At 38.4% G+C, this 26,278-nt stretch overlaps 1 protein-coding gene across 1 annotated transcript in view; it reads left to right on the forward strand.

Annotated features, from left to right (window-relative positions):
* The window catches only part of LOC150087041 (vacuolar protein sorting-associated protein 26B-like), a 302,718-nt gene that overhangs the window by 180,096 nt on the left and 96,344 nt on the right, over positions 1-26,278 (forward strand). Inside the window, exon 5 of the mRNA XM_090371779.1 lies at positions 17,915-18,079. Coding sequence (XP_090227905.1) covers positions 17,915-18,079 — 165 coding nt within the window. The remainder of the gene's footprint in view (positions 1-17,914; positions 18,080-26,278) is intronic.

Consider the following 26,278-nt stretch of genomic DNA (forward strand, 5'->3'; position numbering starts at 1 on the left):
ATACATTTTATGTTTTATGTAATTTTTCCTGTACAGTCAGTCCTCGTATAGCACGATAGTTGTGTTCCTAGAAACCCTCGTGCAATGCAAAATCATGCAATAGAAACAACAGGCCCTATGGGAAAAATAGGGTTAGGTGCCGACCACCCAAATAGGGTTAGGTGCCAATATTTTATTACGTAATAAAAGATTGCTAATTCTTTTGCTTCTATCGTAAGCAAACTTGTTTTTTGTTTGATTTTCTATCCAAACAGATGACAGCTGTTCCATCTCTTCCAATTCTTTGTGTCTTAATCTAATGGATTTTAATTACACTTTGAGTTTCCTGCTATGAAAGTTGTTTTTATTTTCTCTGCATTCTTTGTAATTCTCGGCGTTCCCTCATTTAGGTCTGTAGCATGTGCAATATCACATGATCTTTCATTTCGCTCAAAGCGTTTCACAATTTCATATTTTTTCTCTATCGACAGAGGCGGACTGGCCATAAGCCTTACTGGGGAAACCCCGATGGGCCGGAGGCAGGTGTGATTTTGGCCATAAACCAAAGTATGAGGCCACTATAAATTTTCCCGGATAAGAATTTTTGACCCAGTCAGCCTCTGTTTATCGATATTTCTTTTCTTTTTCTCTCTGAATCTGCAGTGCCTTCACCAGGATGCTTCCTTTTCACACCTTTTAAGTATTTTACTCATTTGTAGGGAATAAAGAACAATTACAAAACGAGGAGGCACGCTTGATACACATAAACAAAGCTGCACGTGTGTAGCAACTGAATAAACAACACCGTAAAGGCAGAGATTAACACCTCACATTTTACTAAAGCACATTTCTGGGGGTTACTACCATAAAACAATAAAAACAATTTCCAGTTGCATTTCTGCCAGTGGAATCTTTATAAACTGGTAGTAAACTCGATCTAATTACATTTATGATTATACCGATAGCTGGAATTGTGTTGGTTTTTACGTTATTATGAAGAAATGTGTTTCCCCTTCAGAGAGAGAGAGAGAGAGAGAGAGAGAGAGAGAGAGAGAGAGAGAGATAATCTTTATTGCCCTTCACGGCCAAAAAGCCAGGGGTTTACAGCCTCCCGAAACTTCCAGGAAAATAGAACAATTATTTACAAAAAAGGTAATTTTACAAAGAAAAGCATATTTTAATACAAAGCAGAGAACTCCTTATGAGAGTTAAGTCTGATTGAACTGGCTTAACATCGAGATAAGAGCACCGGCTGAATCAGACAGAAACAGATGCAAGGTATACATCAGTCATTGCTGATTAGTCTTACTAGTCATAATTTTTTTCCGGTAAGTCCAGTCAACAGCGAATTTGTTCAGGTCAAGTGCTTGGGTTTGCTTGAGCATCTGCTGAGGGAGAAACCTGTCTGAGAGATGGAGTTGTGCTGAATGCGAGTAGAGCTCGGGATTGGCCCTAAGGGCAGCAGGGGGGGATCCTCCAGTCACAGGTATCCCAGAATGAAGGTGTTGCAATTATGCCTGTTATCATCTTGACTGTTGCTAGGAGGCGTTGGTCGTCGACTAAGGTGGGAAGCCGTGGAATCCCGAGACAGAGTTGGCAAGCTGGGTGGTGCGAATAAGAGCTGGAAGATTGTGCTTCCTGTTGGCCCACTTTAAGAGCCAGAATTCTGTGGCAAAGAGTGGTTTCTTTATTGACAGTGCTGCTGACGCCCAAATTTCAGCAGTAAAGGTGGAAAGATAACTGTTCTTATGTACCTCACGGTTGTCTTTTTATCTGATATGAAGGAGATGCCGTTTTGCTATCCACCGGAGTCTTGAAGCACGTGTGAGAAGCATGTTTATGTGGGCGTTGAATCGAAGTTTGGAGTCGAATACAACGCCCAGATCACGATGGCTGGACACAATTGGGATGTGGGTGTTGCCGACCGAAGGGTGGAGAGAAGGAGTTTGCTTCAATGAATACACCATGAATTCGGACTTGGCAGGATTGATCTTGAGCCCAAACTAGCAGAGGTAAGATGTGACTGCAGTGAGAGTGTTGTTAATATCCGTTTTTACCAGATCAAGGTCTTGACCAGGGATGGTGGGAGTGAGTAACTTGATATCATCCGCATAGCTCAGTAGACATCGAGAATGTGCAACCAGTGGGAAGATAATAGATGAGAACAGAAGGCCGGAAAGGACCCCTCCTTGTGGGACTCCTGCGGTGACGGATCTAGTAAGGGTGCGATCTCCTGTATGAAGCTTTATAACTCTGTTATTCAGAAGAGAGGAGAGAAAGCATAATATGTTCCCTGTGATCTGGAAGTGGCATTCCAGGAGAGTGAGTAGTTGGTTTACTTGGATGGCATCAAACGCAGCCTCAATGTCTAAGTAAGTAACAGCTAGTTCGTGCCTTTTCTCAAATGTTTACAAGATTGTATTCATGGTGGCTAGCAGATTGGTGATCGTTGATCTGTTTGGAAGGGAATAGTGAATTTGGGCTGGATTACTGGGCAAAATCTGCTTGGTGAGAATGGGGCGTAAGGTCTTCTCCAGGAGCTTCAGCAGGCTGGCGGAGTTGGAGATTGGTCGGAAGTGTTTAGGTTTCGATGGTGACTGAACTTTGGCTAAAGGTTTGATGAGACAGTTTTTCCATTGCTGTGGGAAAATCTGGTTCGAAAGTAAGTGGTTGAAGATAATTAAAAGTGGCTGAATAACGTACGGACTTAGGCATTTGAGCATGAATTGGGGAACTCCATCATCACCGGTGGTTGACGAGGCAGGTAGAGAATTGATGGCTACGATCAGCTGTTGTTTTGTAATCTGAATGGTGTTCAACACTTGGTGGGCTCTGATAGTAGAGCCAGATCTGAGTTTGACATAGGATTACGGTTAAATCTTGTGACGAAATCGAGCCACAATTCAGGATCAAGTTGCAAATGAAAATGAAGGTTCACTTTCTTGTATGGAATTTTTCCTTTAGCCATATCACAGTTAACGTATAATTTGATTGCCTCAGATTTCAGGCGATTAAATTGAGCCCCTGCCCTTGAATAAATGATGCGATCATTGATGTTTTGCGACTGTTTCCATGTGCGATGGAGCTGTTGCTTCAGCTGGAAACTCATTTTGAGTTCAGAATTCCACCAAAATCTTGTATATGGACTTATTGTGATTTTTTTAGAGGCAGCATATTTGGCAACCGTGTTGATCCCGTTTGTGAGAATGTTCACAGCTAGTTCTGGGTTACGAGTCTCTAAGGCCACCCAGGGAATAAGAGAGGCGGCTCTGATGCACTTATCTTCATCAAGTAAGTTGGGGCTAGTGATGTCAACCTTTTTTGTTGTCCTTCTGGCTTCTAATTTGGGGACTGGCAGATATGCAGTCACATGTATTGGGACATGATCAGAGTCAAATGAGAGTCAAATGACGTTTCTGCAATGTAATCAAGGGTGCAAAGGATAGCAGCTAGAACTAGATCTAAGAGATTATTTCCCTGCTTGGAGCTTCATTAATAAGTTGTAGATTAGCACATCTCAAGTGTGCCAGAAGATCCTTTTTCAGATTAGATAGTTGAGGAGGTAAATTGAAATCGCCACAAACTACGTGAGAAGCTGTGGGATGCAGCTGATTGATTATCCAGTTGGAAACTTCAAGGATGATTTGCTGGGAAGTCGTTGGAGGTATATACACCACACAGATGTCAAACGTCACGAAGTTGTATCCTAACGTAATGAGGATTGCTTCATAGTTAGAGGAGTTACTGGATTTATTATCCAATAGCTTGAAAGCAGATTTCTTGTAAAATATTGCAATGCCTCCACCCTTGTGTGCAATCTGAGATGTGAATACGACCCCATAATCAGCTAGGGCAGCTGCTGCTAGGAATTCTTGATCATCATTGAGCCAGGTTTCGGTGATGGCGAGCAGGTCAAAATATCCGGGGAGCAGAATTTGCTCCATAGTGTCAAGCTTGTTCCTAAGACTACGCACATTCTGATAATAGATGGTGCAGGCAGGTACTCTGGGTACTTTGATGCGGATGGGTGGTCTCTGACATGGCACTACTTGATTCAGCAGGGTGTATCTAGGACTGATGAGCACAGGGATCGGCATATTGGTGTTCTGTGTCTGTGGTTCTGGTTGCGGTAACGAGATCTGGGATTGCTATGAATCAGGGTACCATTGGTGGGAGGCCTTTCCATTACTTCTATATCGCTGCCCTTTATGCCCGAGATATGGCATAACAAGAGCTCTAGCAGGCCCGATTTCAGGATTGAAGAGTGCTTCAAAAGCTGCATCAGCTACATCGATCTTAAAGGAGGCATAGGTGGGATATTTCGTGTATAGCTTGGTGACTCTACCATTCATTTTGAATGCAGCAAGAACGTTTTCCACATCATCAGCTGTGGTAGCAGGGGAGAGCCTACTAATGAAGACATTACGCATCTGCTTGTCCATCATTCCAGTGTTCGCAATTTGCATCTTGCTGAAGTGCAAATTGGTTCCAATAACTTTAAGATTGGGGCACAGTTCCTTAAGAGTTGGATTATGGGTCAGTGTTTGTTCTTTTGTTCATTGGCTTGCAATCATTGCATACGTTGTAGTGTCTCTATGGGTCTTTACATTAGATACAATCGTAGTCCCTGTATAATGGTTACCTCTCACTTGTTTGAGGTGGAGCCACAATTGTGATGTACTGCAGCAGCCAAAGCATTATCCGGTTTCGAGCGCGAGGACCCCATCTGTGAATTTTGTGATCGCGAATAGGTGCAATTTGGCAGGTTCTGCTCCTGATGACTTCTTTGGATCTTCTGTGAGGCAGTATTTCCTGAGTATCCGTTGGCATCTGCTGTGATTTCGGCATATACTGGTCTAGTGCTGCGTTCAGGGCACACAACTTCAGACCCACATATTGTAAGAATGGGGGATGGAGAGGGTCATGTGGTAATAAAGATGGGGTGGTTTGGGTAGAAGCTCTTGGTTTTGCATGAAAGTGTCTGGAGGATGCTGCTCGTGCTGGTTAGTTTGAACAGCAAGATCACAAACAGATTGCTTCAGGTCATCAAAGCTTTTCCCCAATACCTCCAATGTTTTGTGTATGCCTTCATTTTGTTCTCGTAGTTGCTTGTTTTCAAGCAGTAGGTCTGCGAGGATCTTATGAATTGGGATAGCTTCATACATAGAGTTGTCTCGATATTTGTGAGAAGCGAGACAAAGAGTGGACTGTGTTCGAGTGATGTTTGATTAACTATTGCAGAGATCTCTGTTGATAGGGTGTTATCCTGTTAGGAGCTACTAGATTTTTGCATGATGAGATCTGAAAGGCCATTTTGTTCTGCCAGTAATGAAGCAGGGGTCAATTCCACATGTGCATCTGACGATCTCAGTTTTTCTGTGTCTACCGCAGGTTCGGGTTGGGTCCTGTGCTCAGGTGAATCTGAAATTTGGTTAATGTCGTTCAAAGTTTCACCAGTTGTTCCTAGTGAATGCATATAATTTTCTCCCTTACAGGGGGGACTGCCATACTTTCCGTCGCTGCTTCCTGAGTCTCTTTAGGTCCAACGCGAGACATTCGCTTCCGTATGTCTTGAGACAGGAAGTACATTTTATAGCTACGTCAGGAACAATTCCACAAATTACACAGCTTTCATTATTTGGGTGATCTTGCTTTAAAGGCATTTTCAGATTTTAGGTGCAGATAAAAGGATTACGAGTGGGCTGGAAAGCCACCTGAGGGGAACCTTCACTGATATAAAAAACATAAATACATTTTCAGGATCTTCTCATCATTCCTATCGTGTTGCATTCGGTTGGGGTGATTCTGCGTTCGACTGCCATTTCTTGTAAACACAAAGGCGAATCGTGCATAAGCGAATTCGGTTCGTGTTATATAAGATATCGTTTCCCTATTTATAAATCATGTATGATTGAATTCGTGTAGTGTAAACGTGTTATACGAGGACTGACTGTATTAGTTATTTCGTGTTAAACCCCTAGCATTGTCCCTGTTATGGGTATTATTGCATCAGGCAATCATGTAACCATTCATTGCCTGCAATAAAGATATCAATAACTAATAACTGAGACATCAGAGAGTGGTAATCAATGGACACTGCTCTTTGTGGACTAAAGTTATTAGTGGAGTTCTCAAGGGTTTGGTGCTGGCTGGGCCCATTGTTATTTTGTGTATTCATCAATGATATTGATGAAGGTAAACTAGGCTTAATATACAAGTTTTCAGATGATACGAAGGTTGGCAGGATTGTTAATGACAGTAAAGACAATATGCTACTGCAAATGGGCTGTGAAGTGGCAACTGAAGTTTAACATCGACAAATGCAAATTACTGCATATGGCTAGCAGTTACCCAAGAGAAACGTACCAACTATGTGGTACTACACTCAGGGTGGTAGAGAATGTAAAAGACCTGGGGGTAATTGTGCAGTCAGATCTAAAGTTTTCTGAGCAGTGCAGACAGGCTGCTAGAGCAGATCATGGGGTCATGTCAATGATATACTGGAATTTCACTAGAAGTAATAAGGAGGTGATTATCCTTTTGTATGAGGCAATGGTCAGTCCACTCCTTGAGTACCGTGTAGGGGTCTGGAGGCCTCATTTTAGGAAGGATGTACAGTTGCTAGAATGAGTACAGAGAAGAACAAGAAGATTTGTTAGGGGAACGAAGGGGACCCTTTACTAAGAATGGCTTAAGTTCTGCATGTTGTAGCACCTGGAGACTAGGCAGCTGCAAGGTGATCTGATTGAGGTGTAAAAGACCTTGAACGGTTGAGGCAAGCTCAATGCCGATGGGATTATTAATATTAACAGTCATACGATGCAAGGAAGCCTGAGGCTTATGCTGCACCAGACAAAAAAAAATTTCCAAGTTACCCTGAGAGAGAGAGAAAGAGAAGAGAAGAATGATGATTTCCAGCTCAGGACCCTGAGTTTGCCAAGCCCATACTCACCAGATGTGAGTATGGGCTTGGCAAACCCAAGGTCCTTCTTCCTCTTGCTCAGATTATGAACCTGAGGGGGCATAGATTCAAATGGAGGAAATACAGTTGTAGAATAGGTATGCGGAAATTGCCTTTAGCCAACAGGTAGTTGATTGGTGGAACAGACTTTCATCTCTTGTTGTGGAAGTTGATAGCTTAAATAAATTTAAGGGTGAACTAGACAGGCATTTGGAGTGAATGGATGGGTGAAATGGGACGTTTTTTTTTTTTGCTAATGCTGCATAAGCTTGTTTTCTTGCATCGTATGCCCCAACTAATGCTAATTTCACTGTTGTAACATAGTTGGCGACAAAGGGGTTTCTCCATCTTTTTACAATAAATAGTGAAATTGCAATAATAAAAACTAAATAATAAAATTGCCACATCAAATTTTTTTTAACTTTCTGAATTTCATCTAATTATTGTAACAAATAGGCTGTCAGGTGTGTGTTGTGGAAATTTACATTGCAAAATGGAAATGTGGTAATGGCATTTTCTGTGTTATATGCAATAATTTTCTAGTACTTTTGTAGTGCAAAGTTGATTAACAAAATATATATGTAGATATGATTTTTTTAATTTCAAGCAGTAGGAAATGCGATGTAATAGATATTTACAAACAAATAAGTATATTGATAGTGTGGAGTGCATAGAAATATATCCAGGAGTAGATGTTGCATTTCTTGGTGGTGATTATGTGAAATATGAGAAATTCTTTAGGGAAGGGGATGCTTATCAAACTCTAACAGGGAGCTAAATGATTTTGTGATAAATTTGAGGACAGTGGAAGAGAAATTCTTGAAGCTAAACGTAAAAAAGGCATCTGGGATCAATCCAATTATATTAAGGGAAGCAGCAAAGGAGGTAAGCAAACCCTTAGCTATAATTATGAGAAAAGCTTTGGATTCAGGCGAGTCTCTTTGTGGAATGGAAATGTGCGAATGTATCTCCAATTCCCAAAGTGGGATCAAAGTGACACACACAGTAATTACACATCTGTTTCCAGGTAAAATGATCTAACCACTGGTTAAAGAAGTAACTGGACCGGAATTCAATTATACTACACTCAGACCATGGATTTGTTGAGGGGTGATCATGTCTGACCAATCTTATTGTATACTATGATGCAGTAACAAAGGAACTGGATGCAAAAAATAATTTTGATATCATATACTTTGGATATAAGATAGTATGAACCAGAGCTGTAATGCTCAATCCGTTCTATGTTGATATCAATATTTGTAAAATAATAAGAGAAGTTTACCTCAGTATAGTACGTAAACACTTCCATATGATAATGTCCAGAAATTAAAACGAAAAAAATCAAAAAACTTACATTAGAGTAACAAATAATTTAAAATCAATTTAACACAATAAAACTCAATTTAACGCAATTAAAAATAGGAAAATTAATTAAAAGAATTTATCAAAAATATTATACGCTCCTCTTATATGCTATCGCAGCACCAGATTTCACTTTTATCCAAAGGATTAAATTATAATTTACCACTCAAACTACCTAAAAAACAGTGCGTAACTGATATTGAATTTGGACTTCGTAATGTTCCACAAAAAGATTTATTTATTCAACAAGTTAACCAAGTGGTGAATAACATAAAAGAAATGCGACTTCCTAAATTGAATACACGACAGTTCAGCTTTATGTGAACTTCGGGAAAATAAAGACATTATTTTACAGAGGGCAGATAAAGGAGATACAGTGGTAATACTCGATAAACCTGATTATATTAATAAGTTAGAATCAGTTGTTTCAGATACCTCCACTTATCTTGAAGTTGACCCGGCACTATTTACCAATTTAGTCAATCAATATAATAAAACGTTAACCAAGTATCGAAAAAAACGACTACATTACTATGGCTCAGTTAAAGGAATTATAAGCCAAAACATACAATATTCCTGCACTTTTCGGTCAGGTAAAATTACACAAGACTAGATTTTCAATTTGGCCTGTTGTTTCCTACAGAAACTCGGCATTTTCATCCTTATCCACACATCTATATAACATTATAAAACCCTTTAGACAGGGGATACAATTTGGGATTAAGAACTATGATACATTATTTAATAACTTTAAGGATTGTAGACCTGGTGACAATGACAATTTATTCTCACTAGATGTTACCTCATTGTATATGAATGTAAACATTGAATACACATTAGATATTATTTGGGATATGTTAAATAATAACTTGATACTGATTAATTATATGAAGCTTCCTATTAAGAAAATTTTTCACTTAATTAAACTGTTAGTTGAGGCCAACTCTATCACTTTTCGAGACAAAGTGTACAAACAAATTTTTGGTTTGCCAATGGGATTGAGCCTGAGCGGATTAATATCGGAGATCTATCTCTCAACGATTGTTGAGGTATTTAGACGATGTTCTAGTTATTACTAATAGTACTATCCAAGACATTTTACATTCGTTTAATAATATTCATTCTAGGCTCAAATTTACATTGGAAAGAGCGGATACGGATACAAAGTCATTAAATTTTCTAAATTTCACGCTTACTCGGGACTCGAATAAAATCCAATTTAACATCTATCGAAAACCTACAAACACCTGTATGCTTCTACATTATAGCAGCTATCACCCGTTCACCTACAATAGATCGATTATCTTTAATCAATTTCTCAATGCCTACAAATATTCAACGACGGAATCTGCTTTGGGCTCAGAAATACAAATATTAACCAGCAGATTCTTAAACGGGTTTTCTCCTTTCCACAATAAACCGAATTAGGGTACAAGCTAAGGATAGGATACAAAATACTACACCAACCACAATAGTAATATCAAAAAATACTTTATTTCTGTCCTATATGTTGAACAGTGACACAAACAGCTTAACAGATTCTTTAAAGATACCGAATTTAAAATTGTGGCCAGGCCAATATGGAAATTACACACTATACTGAACAATCGCTCAGTCCTTTCCTTGTTCGCATCACAAATTAATGACCTGGTATACAACATTTCTTGAGGTGATTGCGACTCATCTTATCAGGGTTCAACGAGTTTTCCTTTGAATATTCATGTTAATCAACATGTGGCCTCAGTTCATGCTTCTCGTTCAGCAGCGTCAGAATTAGCCTTTCACGCCGTTAACGAAAAACATACTTTTTTATTTAACGGGGCCAAAATACTTAGTGTCCACCGTAATTATACATGACTATTAATTACAGAAACCGTAGAAATTAAATTACACGAAAATTCTGTTAATGTTCGTTGGCCCTATCTCATCTCCGATTCGTGGGCACGTAAAAGTGCATGTGCGAAGACAAATAATCCCTATTTAAGTTTTATACTCATCCCTATTTAGTAATTTTCATTCCTGTGATCACGACATACGGTCGAGAAGCGTGGCCAGCTAATAGTTGTAATGGACCGTTCTTCCAACCATTTTTTTCACCTGTAACAAATGTAAACACATCACTGTCAAACTCTAATGCAGAAATGAAGCTAAAGTAACTACAGAAATGCCTACTTACACTTTTCGCCCGACGACAAGGAGCAGAGCCATCCTGAAAGATACAGTTACTTGGCAGGTTGAAATGGTTTCTATTGGTTGGCAGCAATTTGCCTTCCGATATAGCCAGGTATCCATTGGCATTTACGGAACCTTTTATAAACTGCAGGTGACCTACTCCATGATACGAAATGCACTCCCATATCATTTGACTGGTAGGGAATTTCACTGTAGATGGCATACAGTCTGGATGGTATTCTTCACCACGTCTAAGATGAATCATTTGTCTCCCATCAGAGCCATGCAGGTTGAATTTCTTCTCATCTGAGAAAATAACTGACTTCCACTGCTCGGGGGTTCCATTTGACATGCTCCTTACACCAAATTAATCAGACCTTTTTCATTTTTTTGTGTGAGAAGGGGAAAACGCCTCTTCAAAAATGAAGAGGCGTCTTCTGACTGTTACTGCACTTTCTACCACACCTGCATGTTCTTCGCATTCTCTTTTCAGCTCAGACAAAGAAGCTTTACGGTTTTTAAGGCATAAGTACTTCAAAATGCAGTCCTGTTTTGGCGTAGAGACTCGTTTGCATCTGGTTCCTTTTTTCCTATCAGTATTCTTGAATTTGGAAAGAAATCTACTCCCTGTTGACTGATTAGAAGATACTCTTTAAGCAATATGATGGGAAAAATATCCTTCCTGACAGTTTGGGAATGAGAGTAGCCTTGTGCAGGCGAAGTTTTTACAGCTTCGACTAATAGAGAAGTTTTTTTAAATTTTTTTCTGTTTTATTAACTTAAATTGGCATATTAATTTATTTTCTAAAGTAACTATATTCCTAGTTACGATACTTAGTTTAATTTTTAACTTCGATAGAGATTTTCTAGGTTTTTACTTAGTATTGGTAAGGGTATTCAATCCACATGTTTTACAAGTTTTGCAGCTCCGAACGCAGGGTTTTTAGCTATATTTAACCGATTTATTGACTTAATTGTTATATGAAATTATTTTCTATAAGTAGCTTATAGACCTAGTCAAGATCCTTGGTTTATTCTGAATTTAGATAGCGAGATTTTGGAAGTTAATTAATGCTTAGTGTCCGTAGATTTACCGTTTGTAACTTTCCGCCATTGTTATACGATACAAAGTTATATCCCATACTAGATAGCGTTAGCTTAGTATAGTTTAGTATATAATATCAATTAATCAGTAAAATTTATTAATCTTGTTAAACTTCATTGTCAATTAAATTGTACTTTTTTAACTAAATACATATAACGACATAGATTTTACAAACGTAAAATCTATGTCGTAACATGATTAATTAATACATAACTTATTACGGAAGTTATATAATGAAACTTGGAGATAATATTTGATACTAATAAAAAAATATATACATATATATACATACACAGGGGGTCTCAAAAATACATGGTATAACTTCAGGAATGAGTTCCTCATATGTAGATAATAAAAATATTTTATATCAACATAGTTCTGGAAATGCTTGGTTTCCGAGTTTTGAAGGTCCGTCTATGACTCGCGAGGACGGTGCCAAATTCCTGGCATGTTTCATATTGTCTCACAACCTACCATAATTCGATTGCGGAGAATTTCCATATCAGCTACTGGAGTCGAATACACCAGTAACTTTAAATGGCCCCACAAGAAGAAATCTAGTGGGTTTAAATCAGTGAGTGTTGTTGTTGTTATTTGGTTTTTAGGAGCATTAGCAACTAAGGCCATATTGCTCCGGAGATATGCGGTGATCATTCCCTGACCTTTCCGCATCCTCCATATTTGGTGGCTGACGGGCTCGAACTCCGATCTAATCAAGAAGCGTGTGCTACGCACTGCTGCTCCTGCCCACCTGGCTACGGAGGCACCAATCAGTGAGCGTGGAGGCCAGGCAGTTCGTCCACCTCTATCTATCCACCGACCAGGAGCACGAGGTGTAAAGGTCCCATGTTCACAAAGGCGGCGATGGATACTTTCAAACGTTTTCTTGTCTGGACATCTTTGTTCTGGGAACCTTTCGTGGTACAAACGACAAGCCTCCAGAGCATTGCCGTCCGCTAAACCGTACATAAAGTGCATATCCCCTTGCTCCTGATTTGAGTACATGGTCGGAATGGAAAACCACCAGATTCTGTCAGTACCTTGTGATGAAGGAAATCACCTGCGGGAGATAAAACATTCCGGTTAATAACTCGGGAACCAGGCATTTCTACAACTATGTTGATAAAAAATATTTTTATTGTCTACATATGAGGAACTCATATCGACTTCATCCTCACTAACAGAAGATATATTGTGAATGATGTTACCGTCCTGAATAAGGTAAATGTTGGAAGTGATCACAGAATGGTAAGATGTACACTTGATATAGATGTAGGAAAGGAAAGGAAAAAACTGACTCGAGTAAATAATACAAAGGTCTTTGAGATAACAGAGGAGGAGAAAAAGCAGTATGTACTGGAACTTAAGAACAAGTTTGAGCTTCTGCAGACTGCTCAGACCAAGATATCGACGAGAAATATTACAACTTTCTGAAAGTGATAAAGCCCAAAAAACCTATAGGGAAAAAGAAATCCAAAGAAGAAAAAATCACTCAAGAAACACTTGTCATGATGAACCGAAGACGACAAATGAAAAGCAAGAAAAAACACTGCCAGGGAGAAAATTGAGTACACTGAGTTATGCAAAGCCATTAGAAAGAGACTCAGAGAGGACATAAGAAGATTTAACACAAGAAAAGTAGGACAAGCATTAAGGGAAAACAAAGGATTTAAATCAGCAGCCATGAGCAGTAATACAGAAAGACAAATGATACTGAAACTGAAGAATAGCGATGGTGCACTTATAAACAGTAGAGAAGGCATAATTCAAATAGCAGAAGACTACTATAGAGAATTATACAAGGAGTGAGGGAATGATACCAGCAGTGGGGAAGATGGATTGCAAAGTAGCAACACATACGACATACCCGATATTCTTCCTGATGAGGTACAACATGCATTGAAGAAAATGAAGAATCGGAAAGCCCCGGGGGAAGATGAAGTTACTATAGAGTTGTTAAAATTGGGAGGAAGAGACATAACACAAAAACTGGCAAGGCTCTTCACAAAGTGCATTAAAAAAGGTGTGACGCCTAAGCAGTGGAATAATGCAATCATAGTTTTGCTGCATAAGAAAGGAGATAAATCAGAAATTGGAAATTATAGACCAATTAGCTTGTTATCCCACATCTACAAGTTGTTCACAAGGGTCATTACTAACAGATTAGAAAGAATACTTGATGAGAATCAACCGAAAGAGCAAGCTAGCTTTAGGACAGGATTCTCAACTATGGCTCACCTTCACGTAATATCACAGCTAATGGAGAAAGCAAATGAATATAAAACACCATTATGCCTGGCATTTGTGGACTATGAAAAGGCATTTGACTCCATACAGCATAAGGCAATGTTTCGGGCACTGGAAAGACAAGGCATGGATACCCCATATATTATGATTTTGAAGAAAATATATGAGAGTGCTACCTCCTTTATTAGACTAGACAAAGACAGTAGGATATTTAAAATCGAGAAAGGAGTTCGACAAGGAGACACAATATCTCCGAAGCTGTTTACTGCTGCCCTTGAGGAAGCTTTCAGACGATTAGACTGGTTGCAGAAAGGAGTCAATGTGAATGGAGAGTACCTAAACCATTTACGAATTGCAGATGACATTGTGGTCATAAGCCACGATCCCAAAGAATTAGAGGAAAATCTTAATCAGTTATGCACAGTTAGTAAGGATTTTGGACTAAAGATGAATATGGCTAAAACAAAAGTAATGATGAACAAGTATGCCACGGAAAGGGAAATAATGATTGAACGAGCAGTAATTGAAAAGGTGGAGTCATATACTTGTCTGGGACAAGTTATTAGCTGTAATAATGATAAATGGCTGGAAGTCAAGAGAAGAATAAATTTTGGTTGGATAGCATTCAGGAAATATAGTCACATACTGAAGAGCAATATCCCAGTTTGTCTGAAACGTAAAATAATGAATCAATGTATACTCCCCACCATGACTTATGGAAGTGAAACTTGGTCACTCACCAAAAGAATGGAAGAGAAGCTGAGAACTACACAGCGAAGAATGGAACGAATTATATTGGGAATCAGACTGTTAGATAAGAAGAGAAACACATGGATTAGGCATCAAACTCAAGTAAAGGACATTCTTATCAAAACTAAAGAACTAAAATGGTCTTGGGCAGGACACATAGCTCGAAGACATGATGGCAGATGAACTAAGAAAATAACAGAATGGTACCCAAGAGGAGCTAGAAGAAAACCTGGAAGACAAAGGCGGAGATGGATAGATGAAATTTATGAGTTTTTGGGTAGTAAATGGATGGCCAGTGCTTGAAACAGAAGGAACTGGAAAGTTGCTGGAGAGGCCTTCATCCTGCAGTGGATTGAAAATGGCTGATGATGATGATGATGAGGAACTCATTCCTGAAGTTATGCTGTGTATTTTTGAGACACCCTGTGTGTGTATATATATATATATATATATATATATATATATGTATATATATGTGTGTATATATATATATACATATATATATATATATATATATATATATATATATATGTATATATATATATATATATATGTGTGTGTGTGTATATATATATATATATATATATATATGTGTGTGTATATATATATATATATATATATATATATATGTGTGTATATATATATATATATATATATATATATATGTGTGTATACATACATGTGTATATATATATTTGTTATAACTGCATTGGGATATGTTTCGGGTTATAATTTTATAATGAAATTGAAATTTTATTGAAATTGAATCGAAATCATGACTCAGACCAGAGCAGCAAAGCAAAAGGCTCAAGCTAATGGGAGTGCTGTGGCTCAGAGGAGAACTGAGGGGGGGGGGGTGTAATCGCCCTCTGAATCACAGCCTGTTAAAATGCACTGCTTGTTTGATGTTTGTTGTGCAATCAAGTACGGGACATGATATGGCCAAGGGGAATGTCTTTGTGTGTGCACCATGAAAGGAGTGTGAGGAAATCAGTCGACAACTCAGCGTTGTTATGGGCCTATATGAGAGCTTGAAGGACAGGGTGGATGCCCTTGAAGGATCTAAATTGAGGGGCCCATCAAGCTCTGAGCCGTCCACATAAACGTCAGCGCTTGCACTTGATCATCACGCAACACAGCGGCAATCCCCACGGCAGAATGCGCAGTTCCCAAAGGAACTAGTAGTTGTCGGAGACTCTATTGTCAGGGAAATGGGGAACATATTGTGTAAAAAGGATAGGTGGAACAGGACCAGGGTATGTCTGCCCTGGGCAAAGATTGATGACGTAGAGCAGATATCATCTTTTAAGGGCACAAAAGGTGATATTGTTGTACACGTTGGCATTAATGATATTAAGAGTAGGAGACTGGCAGAATTACTTAACAAGTACAGGTCACCGTTGAAAAAAGGCCATGAATTAGGGTTGAATTTGAAAGTGTCTGCAATTCTGCCCAGTCACGATAGGAGGGAATATATGATGAGAGCCTTGTCGATTAATTCTGCACTGGAGAGATTGTGCAAGGCTCATGGGGTGGAATTTTTTTTTTTGCGTGGTCTGTGCTTGCTAACAGGAGAGACTGCTTATACAGTGATGGGATACACTTAAATAGAAAGGGTGCAGGAATAATTGCTGACGCTGTTGAGGCAGTGTTAGGTGGGTCGGAAAACTGCCAGCTTGTGGGGGATACACGGACTAATAGATTAACAGTAGCTGCTGGCAGAGGTGAAAGTGATTCTTGCACTGCTTCTATTGGAATGAGCAGCAGCCTGAAAAACCAAGATGCAGGGTATTTCAGAGACTGCTGGGAGTCATTGCGGTACAAGTAAACACATGGGTTGTGTTAGGGTAGCTAAGATGACATCCGCCCACCCTCAGTTCTCCCCTGAGCCACAGCACTCCCATTAGTTTGAGCCTTTTGCTTTGCTGCTCTGGTCTGAGTCATGATTTCTATTCAATTTCAAATAAAATTGTAAAAACATATAACCCTAAACTTATATTCCAATGCAGTTATAACACTATATATATGAATTTCACTATTGAATATTATCTCCGAGTTATGTTATATAACTTATCTCTTGTCAAGTTATATGTTACGTTTGTATAAACTAGGTCATTATATGTATTTAATTAGAAAAAGTACATTTTAATTGACAATGAAATTTAATAAGATTAGTAAATTTTACTGATTAATTTATACTACTATACTTGCTATCTAGTTTTCTGTTAAACCTTACGCTATCTAGTTCGGGGTACACGTATCATATAACAATGGCGGCAAGTTACAAACAGTAAATCTACGGTCACGAGGTATTAATTACTTTCAAAGTCGCGCTATCTAAATTCAAAATAAACCTCGGACCTTGACTAGGTCTATAAGTATACTTATAGAAAATAAATTAATCTAACAATTAATTAAGTAAATCGGCTAAATATAATTAAAAACTTAGCGTTTGCGGGTACTGCAAAACTTGTCCAACATGTGGATTAGATATCCTTACTGATGCTAAGTAATAACCCACAAAATCTCTAAGTTCAAATTAAACTAAAGTATCGTTACTAGGAATATAAAGCAACTCTAGAAAATAAATTAATATGCCAATTTAAGTCAATAAAAAAGCAAAAATTTAAGAAAACTTCTCTGTTAGCTGGAGCCGTAAAAACTTTACCTTTTCATGTCACGCCTTTTCAAGCCACTCTTTAGCTTCATTGTTATCGTAAATTCATTGTCTATTCATTTTCATATCATTTTTGTCAATTTGGATGCTCTTCAAGAATGTGCTTTGTGTAGGTTTGATGTTTAAATTTTAATTTAATTTTATTTCTTAATTCCATGACATGTAATGTTATGTGGATGCTAATTTCAATTTTGAACTCTTGAAATATTTATTAATTTATGCAATTTTGTAGGTTTGGCTTTCACTATCTGAAAGGGATTCTCTCCAATAATAATAAAATTAATAATAAAATTCATTCTTTATTAAGTATATTATATTATATATTCAGCTATATTATGAGTCAAAGAATTGCTCCTTCAAGGTTCTTTTCAAAACATTTTTTTATATATATATATATATATATATATATTATAAACTTCTAAAGGTGGAATATTTGAAACTTTTTTTTTAAGTAATACAGCCCTGATGAATAAAATATTTTTAATTGTGCACCGAGTTGTTGACCAGGCAAACAATTTAGTGAAAAATATTCATGTTCAAATGCTTTACAAACTTTTCGTGTTGAGTTTCACCATTACTTAATTATTACTTGCATTAAAAATAGTATGTGACTACTGAAGATTTCAAATGTTTTTTTTTTTCTCTTTTAAATATACAGGTATTTTCTTCGAGTCACAATAATTCGACGCTTGTCAGATGTAATAAAGGAATTGGATATAATAGTTCATACATTGTCTTCCTATCCTGAAGTAAATTCATCCATCAAAATGGAAGTAGGAATAGAAGACTGCTTACACATTGAATTTGAATATAATAAATCTAAGTAAGTGTTTAAGAAAAATATGGGTTTTTGACAGTTTTTTATTTTTTCAAAATATAAAAATGTGTTGAAGACTTATTTGTTATAATTCAAGTAAAATCTCTTATTTGTGATTTTTGGAACTAATAGAAATTGTGCCAATTGAAGAAAAGCATAAAACTGCTCATATTTGAAGACGTCCTTCAGATGGGCACTATTTTCCAAATCTCACTAGTTGTCTTTTTTTTTCTTTTTTTTGATATATATAAGGCTTGGTTTTAGTCTGAATTTTTTTTTAAATGCTGGCTCCAAACAAAATATATAGGAACCTGTACCATGCATGGGTTGAGAAAATAGAAGATACTTGTTGACATTGGAATTGAATTTGTGTAGATTGTAATATTTAGGAAAGTCATGTGAAGGAAGGCAAAGAAGAGGAAAAGTTATTCCTGAAAGTTTGGAGTTGAACAATGAATAGATGTTGTGCAGTTGAGGAACATGCAATGGAAATTCAGAAGGTTGCCCATAGAAAAGATGTGCAATAGAAACCAACTATTTGCATGATAGAGTGGAGAGAATTTTAGAGACAAGTTCTGTTTATACCCTAGCATGGCCACTAGGTTAGAGGAAATTACAAGTAATTATTTTGACATTGAATACAACAAATATTAGCAGTCATATTTAAATGGTTCAGTGCAGTAGCACTGACCATTCAGGTATGAATTAGTCTGAATGGTTAGTGCTATTGAATCAGCTAGTGCTACTGAATAGTTAGTACATTGAGGTCAACTGAAATATGTGCTACTTCAGTGACCACTCAGGCATTGATTTTACTGACTGCCCACTTTTGTATAAAGTATTTTAACTTTGGGGTTTTATACTCAATACAGTATTGAGGCAGAGTAGATTTGAGATTTGTATAGAGTTGGTAGCTGTTTAGAAGAAAAGTAACACCAGGAGTGAAAAGAAAGCCAGTTTTTTTTATGCAAAATAAGCAATATTTTTGATATGCTTATGTGAAGAAAGTTTAAGAACCAGAGTTATCCATATTAAAGGTATAAATCTGAGCAAAGATTTGAGCACAAGTGCAGCAGACTTTTTTTTGTGAGAAATACAAGACCAAGTTTTTTGAAGAATTGAAGTTTACTAAGTTTGCTTTGCCCTATTGAAGAATTACTTGGAGATTAGCATTTAAAGAATTGATTGTGTATTTAAGAAGTTGAAGTTTCTTGTGCCAATCGGGTTTTTCGAAGTGGAAAGATAGAATGTGCTATCGTGGGCAAAATTGTGGGCACGATTTCTAGCTGGTGGGAGAAGGTAATTAATATATCAGAGGAAAAAGAGTGGGAGAAAGAAAGAACCTTGGGCAACACCAACATTATTGGGAAGTTTGACTCAGCCATATAATCATCATCTGCAGTGAGCAATCATAGAGAAAATTGGTTATCCAATTTCATAAAAACAGATGGCAATCCATGAAATGGGAGCTTGTTTAACATAACTTTATGCCAAACATGATAAAAATCCTTGGAAATACCAAGAGTAACCGTTTAAGTTTCACTGAACTTTTCCATTGAATTTCTCCAAAGATGGGTAACATAAGGCAAGATATTCTGTCAGTTGATCCTACCAGTGGTTCAACACTGACAGAATTCATATTGATTTTTTTTATAGCTCTCAAATGCTTTATTTATTTATTTATTGTACTAGGTGGTCCCAGCCAGCTTTCCTGGCACTCCTGCCACTATTTATGTACTGTACAGATAATTACAATTGCTCCATTATAACATATTGAAGTTACACACTTCATGTGCCTGCTCCATTATAGGGTATTGAAAGCCTACAGTTCTGTCATGTGAGTTTAAAAATAGCTAGTGAGGAAAGTCCTTGCACTTGCCCTCTTGAATCATTTCACCTGTCTTCTTCTGTTATGTTTGCCGCAGTCAAAGCGACATTCCACATGCATCCATTTCACTCATGAAAAATTGGAATGTGCCATGTAACTATCCAGTGCAGCGCATAGAAATGCAGGGATCATCTTATTCCATGTTGCTCTCACACAAGAACACCATTTCACTGTGAGTGATAGCTGCATTTGTGTAGTTTATCATTAATCAAATGGAACATTTCAAGATAATGTTAAGAGTTAGTGTATTTCTCCATTAATTTGGAAAGATTTGAGGTAAGAGCAGTAGTGGGACAATTATTGGATGCGAGGGGATTTGTCGTGCTTTTTTAGAAATTGGCTAGATGTGGGTAAATTTCTTTGCATAAGAAAAACCACTAGTGGAACTAGGAATAAAGGATTTCATCACTACAAGAACAATTTCACATACACAATCTGAGCAAACACTATGATCAGAATATTTAAAACAGTACTCCAACCAAGGGTGAGAGTTATAAAAATCCTGCAGATCATTGCATACCATTTCCCATTGTTGTAGTGCTGAATGATGAGTTGAGAGTGGTCATGTGGGGGGGGAGGGGGGTTCTATTGTAGCAAGACCAAAATTGACCATGATCTGAAGTATTTAGACAACTGCTGACATTAACTGTACTTTGAAGAGTTGTTACTTTGGAAAAGAAACATGATAGTTGTATGTGGTTAGTATTTTCTGGTATTCTAGTAGGTAAATTATTATTATTATTAGTCATTATGGTGCAATGAAGCCTGGTGCTTATGTTGCACCAGCCAAAAAAAATTCCCAAGTTACCCTGAGAGAGAGAGAGAGAGAGAGAGAGAGAGAGAGAGAGAGAGAGAGAGAGAGAGAGAGTGAGTCAGAAGTATAAAGGAATCACCAAGAGAAGAATGATGATATCTAGCTGAGGACCCTGGTGTGCCAAGCCCATACTCACCGGATGTGAGCTCCTGGGGTGTTTAAGGTTATAAGTAATAGTAATAGCCTCAGAACTTGCACTGTTTGCTTGATGTTTGCAGAGCAATCGGGTACGGGACATGATACTGCCAAGGGGGATGTCTTTGTGTATCGATATCAGGCAACAACTCGGCGTTCTTGTGGGCTTATATGAGAGCTTGAAGGACAGGGTGGATGCCCTCGAAGAAACTAAATTGAGGGGCCCATCAAGCTCTCAGCTGCCCACATCAACGCCAGAGCTTGCACTTGGGCATCGCGTGACACAGAGACAACCCCTAAGGCAGAATGCGCTGGTCCCGAAGGAACTAGTAGTTGTTGGTGACTCTATTGTCAGGGAAACGGGGAACATGCTTTGTAAAAAAGATAGGTGGAACAGGACCAGGGTATGTCTGCCAGGGGCAAAGGTTGATGACGTTGTAGAGCGAATATCATCTTTTAAGGGCACAAAAGGTGATATAGTTGTACACGTTGGCACTAATAATATTAAGAGTAGGAGACCGGCAGAATTACTTAACAAGTACAGGTCACTGTTGAACAAAAGCCGAGAATTAGGGTTGAATTTGAAAGTGTCTGCAATTCTGCCCAGACACGATAGGAGGGAGTATATGATGAGAGCCTTGTCGATCAATTCGGCCCTGGAAAGATTGTGCAAGGCTCAAGGGGTAGAATTTTTTTCAGCCTGGACTGTACTTGTTAACAGGAGAGATTGCTTCTACAGGGATGGGATACACTTAAATAGAAAGGGTGCAAGAATATTTGCTGATGCTATCGAGGCAGTGTTAGGTGGGTCGGAAAACTGCTAGCTTGGGGGGAGACAAAGACCAATAGATTGACAGTAGCCACTGGCAGAGGTGAAAGAGATTCTTGCACTGCTTCTATTAGAATGAGCAGAAGCCTGAAAAACAAGATGCATGGTATTTCAGAGACTGCTGGGAGCCATTGCGGTACAAATAAACACATGGGTTGTGTTAGGGTAGCTAAGGTGCAGGTATACTTGCGTGTACACCAATGCTAGGAGTTTAGTAAATAAATTTGATGAATTTGAGGTATTGCTCAAAACATCGAAGGCAGATATTGTTGGGATATCAGAGACGTGGTGTCACACAGATATAAGGGATGCAGAACTGCAATTTGGGGAGTACAATGTCTACAGAAAGGATAGGCAGGATAGGAAGGGAGGAGGGGTTATGTTATTAGTTAAGAAACACATAAAAACCAAGGAAGTGAAGCCAGTCGACATCATTGGACAGTGCAGTGTGGAGTCAGTTTGGTGTGACATAAACATTGGGAGATCAAAATTGAGAGTAGGAGTGTGCTATAGGCCTAATGACTCTGATGAGTATAATAAGGAACTGTACAGGGAAATAGTGGGCCAGTAAATCAGAGTGTCTTATAATGGGAGATTTTAATTTCCCAGATATTGACTGGAATTTGGGGGCTGGTTACTCACACACTAGCAGGACTTTTGTGGATTTATTGGATGATTGTTTTCTACATCAGCATGTTCGGGAGGCAACTAGAGGGAGTAATACTCTTGATTTGATTATCAGCAGTGATTCTTCATGCATTAAGAATCTGCAGATAAATGAACCACTAGGTGGCAGTGATCACAGTGTGCTGAAGTGGGATTTACTCAAAGAGGTAACTACCATTAGGGGTAAAGGGAAGGGTTATTGCTTCCGTAAAGGCGACTACGATGGACTGAGACAGTATTTAAATTCTATACAGTGGGACCAACTGATGATGTTACTAACAGCAAATTCAAAATGGGAAGCATTCAAAGAACTTATCTTGGAAGCTACTAGGCTTTACATACCAACTAAGAAATATTGTTCAAGGTTTAGGCCAAAATGGATGTCAGATGAACTAATGAGGCATATGGCAGAGAAGAAAAATGCATGGGATACATACAAATTAACACATGACACAGAAGCCTATGATAGATACAAGTTGATATGCAACCAAGTTACAAAGGAGGTTAGGCAGGCGAAGGCAGATTACGAGAAATCCTTGGCAAGGGATGCAAAGAAAAACAGCAAAGAGTTCTTTACTTATGTAAACTCTAGAAGGAAGGGGGTGAATCAGATTGGTCCACTTGATATTGATGGGTCAAGTGTTGATGATCCTGCTCAGGTAGCTAACAAACTAAATGAATATTTTGCATCGACATTCACACATGAGGAGTTATTCAGCGAGGGGAATGCCAGAGGTGTATTCAACTCTAGCAGTAAGCTACAGAATCTTGAAATAACTGGGAGTAAAGTGGAGGAGAAACTGTTGAAGATAAACACAAGAAAGGCACCCGGGGTGGATGGGATCTATCCAGTTATATTAAAGGAGGCAGCAAAGGAAGTAAGCAAACCCTTAGCCATAATTATGAGAGCTTCCTTGGACTCAGGGGAGGTACCCATAGACTGGAAATGTGCAAATGTGACCCCAATTCACAAAGGAGGATCAAAGGCTGACACAAGTAATTATAGACCTGTGAGCTTAACTTCTGTTCCAGGAAAATTAATGGAGGCACTGGTTAAAGAAGCACTGCAGGATCATTTAGACAAGACTTCAGTTATAGCTCAGACACAGCATGGTTTTGTTAAGGGGAAGTCTTGCCTGACCAACTTGATTGGATACTATGATGCAGTCACAAAAGAACTGGATGCAGGGAATAACTTTGATATTATATACTTGGATCTTAGAAAGGCTTTTGATACTGTTGCACATGGAAGACTGCTACACAAATTGGAGCAGTGTGACATTGGAGGCAAATTGCTGCTATGGATAAAGGGGTGGTTGAGGGGGAGAAGACAGAGAGTGGTAATCAATGGACACTGCTCATCGTGGACTGATGTTATTAGTGGAGTCCCTCAGGGCTCAGTGTTGGGTCCATTATTGTTTTCTGTATTTATAAATGATATTGATGATGGTATATCGGGCTTAATGTCCAAGTTTGCAGACGATACAAAGGTTGGCAGGGTTGTCAAGGACACTACTGACACTATGCTGCTGCAACAGGATCTGGAAAGGTTGAGCAGATGGGCTGAGAGGTGGCAAATGAAGTTTAACATTGATAAATGTAAAGTACTACACATGGGAAACAGCAACCCCAGAGCAACGTATCAACTCTGTGGTACTACACTGACAGTGGTAGAGAATGAAAGGGACTTGGGGGTGGTTGTGCAGGCAGATATGAAGTTCTCTGAGCAGTGCAGAAGGGCTGCAAGAGTAGCTCATGGAGTATTGTCAATGATATACAGGAATTTTTCCAGCAGGGATAAGGAGGTGATTATTCCATTGTATAAGGCGATGGTCAGGCCACACCTAGAGTACTGTATACAGGTCTGGAGGCCTCATTTCAAGAAGGATGTAGAGCTGCTGGAACGAGTACAGAGAAGGGCAACAAGATTAGTGAATGGAACAAAGGGGTGCTCTTACGAAGAAAGGCTTAAGTTTTGCAAATTACAGTGTCTGGAGACTAGGCACCAGCGAGGTGATCTGATAGAGGTGTATAAAGCCTTGAATGGTTTAAGCATGCTCAATGCTGATGGGATTCTTCCTCTAGCTCAGAAAAATCACCTGAGAGGGCATAAATTCAAATTGAGGAAAGACAGATGTAGGATAGACGTGCGGAAATTTGCCTTTAGCCAGCGGGTGGTTGGTTGGTGGAACAGACTTCCATCCCTTGTGGTGGAGGTTGATAGCCTAAATAAGTTTAAGGCTCAGCTGGACAGGTATTTTGAACGAACAGAGGGGTGAAGTGGAAGTGGTTTTTTTTTTTTTTTTTTTTTTTTTGGCTGATGCTGCATAAGCTTGCTTTCTTGCATCAAATGCCTCTACTAATGCTAATGCTAATGCTAACTTCTAATAGCTGTGTCTGTGTAATGGCCTAAGTTGCCTTTCCACCATAAAAACTTAAATCAAATCAAATCAAATTTGTGCAACTAGGTAAATGAAGCCAACTGGAGCTATGAACAGTAAAATTTCCAAGAAAAAATACAATACTTAAATGTTATCTAATTTTTTTTTAAAGAAAAAGTCAAAGTTCCTAGTAATTTGTAGTTAGGAGATTGATAGATTGGCAGATGGAGTAAAGAGGTTTTGAGCCAGAGGAGATCCAAGATCAGAGTCTTGATAAGAAATATCAGAGCAGGTAATCGCACAAGTACCACCTTTGAAGTAAAAAGAATCATAGAATGAATAATTAAAACAAATGAGACAAATAGTGATTGAGTCAACCAATAATTGAGTTTCCATGAGAAAAGTAAGTGCATTGCAGATTTTTGTAGGTGGAAATAGATATCAATGGAACTGAGACTGCTTATATTTCTGAAACGAATTAAGTTTTCTGAGAGGGTTAGATCTTTATGCAGATAAGTTTGCTCTGTGTCTTTTGACTATTCAGGTAGAGGAGGAAAGTGGAAGGGAGGGTATATGTGGGTTGATGAAACTTTTGGATATGGCTTGGCTTACACAGCAATAATTTAGTCTAGAGACTTAATCATCATTCTTTAAACATCTGAATGACCTGGCATTTTCTAAGCACTTGTGCATTGGTGATTAAATGACTCACTCCATATCTTGAATTTTATCTTTTCTGGAGTGAATGTGTTGATTTATGTTTTTGTAGGTCATTTCAGGTTTATTTGAAATAACACATTCTAACACAAACGCTTTATGAATTGCCTTGAGATTTTTCTAGTACACAATCCATCTCTTATATGACTATTAGTAGACAGTTTTAATAGGTGGAAGCTTAAAAATAAATAGCTTTGAAAATCAGTTGAGGATGTCACACCTGTTGGCCATTGTTTACCAACTTTGGCTGGAATTATTTAGAATTTAGATCCTGAAGTTAATGAAATTGAATTAAGTGATAAATAACATCCCCAGGCTCCCATTTGGTGAATATGGGCTTGGTGCACCTAGTGTCCTGAGCTGGATATCATCTTTCTTCTCTTTCCTTCAGTATTACACTTTTATCCTGAAGCTGATGGCCACTCTATGGATGACAATGCAATAGTGCATCATGACAGAATGGTTCTGAGAACATGACACTTCCTTGGAACTCCCACATTCACCTGACCTCAGTCCTTGTGAATGTTTGGCGCTCTAGCACCAAAACAGTGCGAAGAGAAGAAGTGGTTCTTGCACGGGCATGTATTGGACACACATATCTGACCCACCTCCATCTGCTCAGAGGCGAAGATCCTCCTCAATGTCCATACTGTTCAGAAAATTTAACAGTGAAACATATTCTGATTGACTGCCCTCAGTATCAACAGGACAGAACATCCGTGCTGTGTTCCCTAAGAAATCTAAGAGAACCAATAACATTACAACACATTATTGG

The sequence above is a fragment of the Mastigoproctus giganteus genome, chromosome 4 (assembly GCF_048544385.1).
Source record: "Mastigoproctus giganteus isolate SK-2022 chromosome 4, ASM4854438v1, whole genome shotgun sequence".
Taxonomy (NCBI): domain Eukaryota; kingdom Metazoa; phylum Arthropoda; class Arachnida; order Uropygi; family Thelyphonidae; genus Mastigoproctus; species Mastigoproctus giganteus.